Here is a 6,969-nt window from a genome sequence, read left to right on the forward strand (position 1 = left end):
ACGCCTGTAATCCTAGCACTCTGGGAGGCCGAGGCGGGCGGATTGTTTGAGCTCAGGAGTTCGAAACCAGCCTGAGCAAGAGCGAGACCCCGTCTCTACTGAAAATAGAAAGAAATGATCTGGACAACTAAAAATAAACAGAAAAAATTAGCCGGGCATGGTGGCACATGCCTGTAGTCCCAGCTACCCGGGAGGCTGAGGCAGAAGGATTGTTTGAGCCCAGGAGTTTGAGGTTGCTGTGAGCTAGGACGACCCCACGGCACTCTAGCCAGGGCAACACAGTGAGACTCTGTCTCAAAAAAAAAAAAAAAGGAAGATAGCATGGTGAAGCCATTAGAAAGCTGGTCTGAGAGAAGGTGAAGTTACAGTTGCATAGCCTTTTGCAAGACCCTGACCCAGACAGGGGCAGCCCCTCTGACCTTGCTCGACCACTCATGACCCGTTGCTCTTGGCCTGGGTGCAGTGATTCCCTTATTCACCACATTTACTGAGCCTGACCAGGTGCACAGGATCTATAGTGACAGATCACTCCCCTGCCCTGAGGAAGTTTACAGTCTACTAGAGGAAACAGATGGAACAAACCAGAAAAAGTATCAGGCGGTGTAAGTACTGTGAAAACGAAAACAGGGTGATGGAAATTAAAATAGATGACTTGATGGAGTTTGGCTGATTGAGTGGTCCGGGGAGACATCACTAAGGAGGTGTGACATTCATGGTGAAGTCTCAGTGGGAAGGAGCCGGCCTGGGGGGATTGGTGGGGGACAGAGTCCTCTTCATAGAGGGAACCCCCAGTCGATGAGCAGAGAAGGGCAGCCAGTCTAGCCAGAGCATCCTGGAGAAGAGAGGGCGTTTGGCAAGAGAAGAGATTACGGAAGAAGGCAGGGGTGAGGAGCTCCCCAGAGTGTGGGCGGGTGGGAGGTGACACTGGTTCTTCAGGAAGCTTTGCAATGAAGGGGATCAGAGAAATGGAGCTGTGTATGGGGTGGGGAACGATGCGTTCAAGGTGGGTGTCCTTCCCCGTGTGGAGGAAGTGGGCTGAGAGCTACTACATCCTTTAACAAGAAGGCGGGTGGAAATCGAGTGCAGATTTGGCAGGGCCTATTCGTGCAGTGGTGGGAAGGTTGGAAGTCCCTCTTCGGTTATCTTTTCCTCAACTGTATGGCTGGCGAGGTGGGCAGGAGCAGCCTGGGGTGTGGCTGGAGATTGGGAGAGAAAAGGTGTAAAGGAACAGCTCTGTTCCTGCTCCTCAGGAGGTGGTGCTGTGTCTCAGACTCTGATATGGTGTTGGGGGAGGGAGACCCTCCCTCCTCGGGCCCAGGTGACCCAGCGTTGGGTGTGTCTCATGCCAGATCCTCACTTTTCCCCTCACAGCAGCCAGATTGCGTTCCTGGTCACTGCCATGGAGGAGCCGCAGTCAGATCTCAGCATCGAGCCCCCTCTGAGTCAGGAGACGTTTTCAGACTTATGGAAACTGTGAGTCGATCTCATAGGAGGGGCAGGCTCACTGCCCAGCCCCCAGCAGGATCACCGTCCCCTGCCCACCCCAATCCCCAATCCCCAACCCCCAGCAGAGGCCCATGGGAAGCAAAAAATCCACGGTACTGACTTTCCGCTCTTGTCTTTCAGACTTCCTGAAAACAACCTTCTGGTAAGGACTAGGGATGGACAGGGACCAGGGCTTGGTTGGTGGACTGCTGAGCTGGGAACTTGGCCCTCTGACTCTTATTTCGCCCACCACAGTCCTCCTCGCTGTCCCCGCCAGTGGACGATCTGATGCTGAACCCAGAAGACTTTGTGGGCTTGTTCACCGAAGGCCCAGATGAAGCTCTCAGAATGTCAGAGGCTCCTGAACCAGCGGCCCCCGCGCCAGCTGCCCCTACACTAGCAGCCCCCGCGCCAGCCTGGCCCCTGTCATCCTCTGTCCCTTCCCAGAAAACCTACCATGGCAACTACGGTTTCCGTCTGGGCTTCCTGCATTCTGGGACAGCCAAGTCTGTCACCTGCACGGTCAGTGGCCCTGAAGGGCTGGCTTTCATGTGACCTTTCCGAGCCTGGCTGTATCCCCCTGCATTTTTCTGTTCAGAACTTAGGAATTCTCCTTCAGCTTCTTGTCAGTCTTTTTCCATTGTACCCATTTAATCTGTGACCTTTGACCTCTGTCCCAAAGTTGGATTTTCCCCCTTGACCTCCAGCTTTCATCCTTCCTGTCACACTCAGCATCTCATGGGGACATGGAAATTTTCTTCCTTTTCCTTCACTCACATTCATTCCTTGGCTTTTGAAAAGCAGCTTCTGAGGTGTAGACCCCAACCCTGTTGTCCCCAGCGGCCCTCCACACACAGTGCACGGCTTCCAGCAGGTGCTTGAGCAGGGTTTGTTCCCCTGACCCCCCTTTCGCTTGGTTTGCTTGTCCCCTGACTTTCTATTCTGCCCCTTCCTTTCCCTGCAGTACTCCCCTGCCCTCAACAAGATGTTTTGCCAGCTGGCAAAGACCTGCCCCGTGCAGCTGTGGGTGGACTCCACACCCCCACCAGGCAGCCGCATCCGCGCCATGGCCATCTACAAGCAGTCACAACACATGACGGAGGTTGTGAGGCGCTGCCCCCACCATGAGCGCTGCTCGGATAGCGATGGTGAGCAGCCGGAGGCCGGAGAGGGGACGGAGCTGGCTGTCCAGGCTGCCCTGGCCTCTGATTCCTCCTTGTGCTCTTAGGTCTGGCTCCTCCTCAGCATCTTATCCGGGTGGAAGGAAATCTGCGAGTGGAGTATTTGGATGACAGAAACACTTTCCGACACAGTGTGGTGGTGCCCTATGAGCCGCCTGAGGTCTGGTTTGGCAGCTGGGGCTGGAGGGGGGAAGGGGATGGAGGCGATTGCCAGTGACCATCCAGGTGGGAGGCAGGAGTGCTTTCTCCTGCCTCTTGTGCCCCCTCCCCAACACCTTGTGAGGTGTGCAGAGCAAATGGGTTACCCCCTTGCACAGTTGTGGAAACTGAAGCTTGCAGAGACTAAAGGCCTCACCCTGGGCTTCTGTTCTGTCCCAGGTTGGCTCTGACTGTACCACCATCCACTACAACTACATGTGTAACAGTTCCTGCATGGGCGGCATGAACCGGCGGCCCATCCTCACCATCATCACACTGGAAGACTCCAAGTAGGGAGCCACAGGCCACCCTTCACACCCCAGCCTCTGTCCCCTGGGCTTGCCCCACACCGCTTTCTTCCATACTACCCCCCATCCCCACACAGGGCATCTCCTCTACTGCTGCCTCTCAGTTTTCTTTTCTCTGGCTTTGGGGCCTCTCTCTCCCCTGTAGCTTCTTTTCCGTAGACCTGGAGCTGGAGCTTAGGCTCCAGCTAGGACAAGGGCAGTTGGGAGTGGGTAGACCTGGTTTGTGAAAGAGGGCAGGTAGGACCGGACTTCCTTAATGCCTCCTGCTTCTCCCTTCTTACCCTGGGTAGTGGGAACCTGCTGGGACGGAATAGCTTTGAGGTACGTGTTTGTGCCTGTCCTGGGAGAGACCGGCGCACAGAGGAAGAAAATTTCCGCAAGAAAGGGGAGCCTTGCCCTGGGAGCGCTAAGCGAGGTAACCAGGCAGGACAAGAGGTGGAGGAGGCAGAGGGTATGGTTCTGCCCCAGATTCACTCTTTTCTCACCTTTCCTTGCCCCTTTCCCAGCACTGCCCACCAGCACCTGCTCTTCTCCCCAGCCAAAGAAGAAACCACTGGATGGAGAATTTTTCACCCTTCAGGTACCAAGTCTGAGAGAGACAGATGCACAGTTTCTTGCATATACTAAGTGGGATTGGATAATGGAAGAAAAGATATAAATGTAGGGAATATGAGGTCAGGCCCAGTTTCTCTGTCCATTCTTTGCTCTATTCATGTCCCTGACTCTTGTAAAGTTAATATTATCAGGTTGAAAATTTCAAGTCTGTCACTCAAAATGCTATTTTCTTCTAGCCTGCTTTGCCTGCAATTAGGGCATTTGCCATTAGAGGGCAGTGGTGCCTCAGAGACAATGGCTCCTGGTGGTACCTAACTTCAAAACACCAACTTGTACCATAATATACATTTTAAAGGACCACATTTCAAAAAGAAAATTGTTAAAGAGAGCATGAAAATACCCGATACAGATGCTTCTTGACTTGGTGTTACTTCCTGATAAACTCATCGTAAGTTGAAAACGCATTTAGTACACCTAAACTATCGAACATCATAGCTTAGCCTATCCTGCCTTAAATGTGCTCAGAGCACTTATGTTAGCCTACAGTTGGGCAAAATCATCTAACACAAAGCCTGTTTTATATTAAAGTGTTGAATAGCTCATGTAATTTAGTAAATAATATACTGAAAGTGAAAAACTTGGTTGTATGAGTTCTTGGAGTATGGTTTCTACTGAATGTGACTTGCATTTGTACCATCGTAAAGTCAAAAAATTGTAAGTTGAACCATCTTAAGCTAGAGACTATCTGTCCTTCCTTATCCCTGTCCTTCCCTGCTGCAGATCCGTGGGCGTGAACGTTTTGAGATGTTCCGAATGCTGAATGAGGCCTTGGAATTCAAGGATGCCCAGACTGGAAAGGAGCCAGGGGGGAGCAGGGCTCACTCCAGGTAAGTGACCTGGGCCCCTTCCCAGCCCTACTCTCCTGCCTTCCTATGTTGGAAAGCCATAGGATTCCATTCTGATCCTGCCTTCATGGTTAAAGGCAGCTAATCCCATCCCACTGGGTCCCTGCCCCATGTAAACATTTTTTAGTCTGCCTCCTTTAGTATGGTACAACCACTTTCCTGCCTCAGTAGATCCACAGACCCTTCAAACTCAGGGATGAGTGTGGATACTTCTCTGCCCTTCTCAGCATCTCTTAGCCCAGAGCTGGGGGAATCTCAAGGAGGGGCCTGATAATTGCATGGAAATGTTAGACAGAGCCTGGGTTTAGGGTCAGATACTCAGCCCTGACAAGTACTATCAGGTCCTGGGTGACCTTGTGACTCCCCCTCTCAGGTTCAGTTTCCTCATTTATAAAATGGGGTAAGGGAAGATTAAGAGATTAATATGCTCAAATACCCCAAGATGCTCAGTAAGCCTGTCTGCATGTGGTGGTGGCCATCTTAAATTTCCCTTGTTCCAAGGCCCTTGAAAGCCTTGATCAAGGAAGAGGGGCCCAGACCCTATCACTCATGTGATGTCATCTCTCCTCCTCCCCTCTTCTGTCTCCCACAGCCACCTGAAGTCCAAGAAGGGGCAATCTACCTCCCGCCATAAAAAATTGATGTTCAAGAGAGAAGGGCCTGACTCGGATTGACGCCCTCTGCTTCTTGTCCCCCGTTGGCAGCCCTCTACCCGTACCCAACTTCCCTTCTGCATTTTGGGACTCAGGAACCCCCTGCTTGCTGTGGGTGTGCCTCAGAAACACCCAGGAATTCTTCTGTCAGCCTTGGCCCGGGGCTCTACTGAAGAAGTAGGCCTGCACTGGTATTTTGGGGGCAGAGTGGTAGGAACTAGGACATACTGGCTTAGCTTTTAAGGTTTTTACTGTGAGGAATGTTTGGGAGAGGTAAGAAAATGTTCTTCCATGTAAGGGTTAGATTTTACAATCAGCCACGCACTGGGTGGGAAGCCCAGTTCTCCTCTACTAAGCAGGGAGCCGTTTCTGGTTGTTTAATTTCCCCCGGCCTCAGTGGCCACATCTGTGAAATGCGGATAATCGCACCTACCTCACGGAGTCTGTTGTGAGGGTTAGTGAAAGGATGTATGTCTGATCTCAAAGCCACCTTTTATTACATGGAGTCCAGAATTTGGCCCTCTCCTGGGGTGCCTGTTCCCTGTTCCCATTGGTGGGTATATTGGAAGTTTCCAAGTCTCTACTGAGATTTTAAACTCAGCCATGTCCTGTCCAACCTCTTGGTGAACCTTGGCACCTAAAAGGAAGTCTCGCCCCATCCCACACCCCGGAGGATTCCATCTCTTGTGTAGGATCTGGATCCACCAAGACCTGTTTTACTTCTTCCCCCAAATACTCAGGGTCAGTTTCTTTTACACTCTGCAAGGCACATCTGCATTTGTTACCCCCACCCCTTCTCTTCCCTTTTTATATCCCATTTTTATATCCATTCCTTATTTTACAATAAAATTTTATATCACTTGTGTGTCTGAGGGGTGGGTGCCAGTGCAGGCTGCCGGGCCACAGGTGCAGGGGTGAGTGGGGAGGTGAAGTTGGGAGGCAGCCACCTGAGTCTCCAGGCAGTGCAGGCTGGGGGGGCCCAATGCCCAGGTTCCGGGAGGGGAACAAAGGCTGGAGACTGGGTCAGTCTGTGGGCTGCATGACAACAAGGGAGGGGGCTGACTCCATTCACAAGCAGGGAACCAACTGTCCCTCCTCCCCTCCTACCAGGGCTGGCACAAGGTTCTCTCCCTCCCCTGCTTCTAGGGATGGGCTGCTGCCCCCTCACCAGCCTCTCACCAAGGATTATGGGATTTAAATGTCTGATTTAGCAAGCCTGAGCCTCCGGGGTGGCCATCTGCTCCACAGGAAAGTGGCAGGATACCTGGGTTCCCAAGGAGAAAAGGGGTGGGTGCCACTGGATGGAGAGAGGCCAGTGGGAGGCCTGCCAGCAGGGGTCCCAGGAAAGTAGGGGCAGCTAAGGTAAGGGTTGGGGTGCGGGGCTGGGGCCTTCCCGGCATCCTTCATCCTGGGCCTCATGCCAGGCGGTTGAATGAATTGAAGCTTTAAACTCTGCCAGGAAAACCTTTCAAAGGGCTTCTTGGGATAGGGAGGAGAGTCGGGTTGGGGAGCTCAGCACCCCCCTGCCCATTCTGTCCTCAGTGCTGCTGGCTCCTAGGGAGGGGGGCTGGGGCAGGCTCTCCCCATCGCCCACTGCTTCCTGAGCCAGTGCTTGGAGGGATGGTTAGTCAGGGGGGCACATGGCTTGTCCTTCCTCCTACCTGGTGCTAGAGAGGGGTGCTCA

At 52.8% G+C, this 6,969-nt stretch overlaps 1 protein-coding gene across 1 annotated transcript in view; it reads left to right on the top strand.

The window, feature by feature from the left end:
* Positions 1-6,095, top strand: part of TP53 (tumor protein p53) — an 18,596-nt gene extending 12,501 nt beyond the window's left edge. The window contains exons 2-11 of the mRNA XM_012655616.1: positions 1,372-1,473; positions 1,627-1,648; positions 1,741-2,007; positions 2,450-2,633; positions 2,714-2,826; positions 3,045-3,154; positions 3,463-3,587; positions 3,679-3,752; positions 4,508-4,614; positions 5,225-6,095. Of these exons, the coding sequence (XP_012511070.1) occupies positions 1,400-1,473; positions 1,627-1,648; positions 1,741-2,007; positions 2,450-2,633; positions 2,714-2,826; positions 3,045-3,154; positions 3,463-3,587; positions 3,679-3,752; positions 4,508-4,614; positions 5,225-5,306 (1,158 nt within the window). The 5' untranslated portion in view covers positions 1,372-1,399 and the 3' untranslated portion in view covers positions 5,307-6,095. The remainder of the gene's footprint in view (positions 1-1,371; positions 1,474-1,626; positions 1,649-1,740; positions 2,008-2,449; positions 2,634-2,713; positions 2,827-3,044; positions 3,155-3,462; positions 3,588-3,678; positions 3,753-4,507; positions 4,615-5,224) is intronic.
* The last annotated feature ends 874 nt before the right edge of the window (positions 6,096-6,969 follow it).

The sequence above is a fragment of the Propithecus coquereli genome, unplaced genomic scaffold, assembly GCF_000956105.1.
Source record: "Propithecus coquereli isolate 6110/MARCELLA unplaced genomic scaffold, Pcoq_1.0 Scaffold482, whole genome shotgun sequence".
NCBI lineage: Eukaryota > Metazoa > Chordata > Mammalia > Primates > Indriidae > Propithecus > Propithecus coquereli.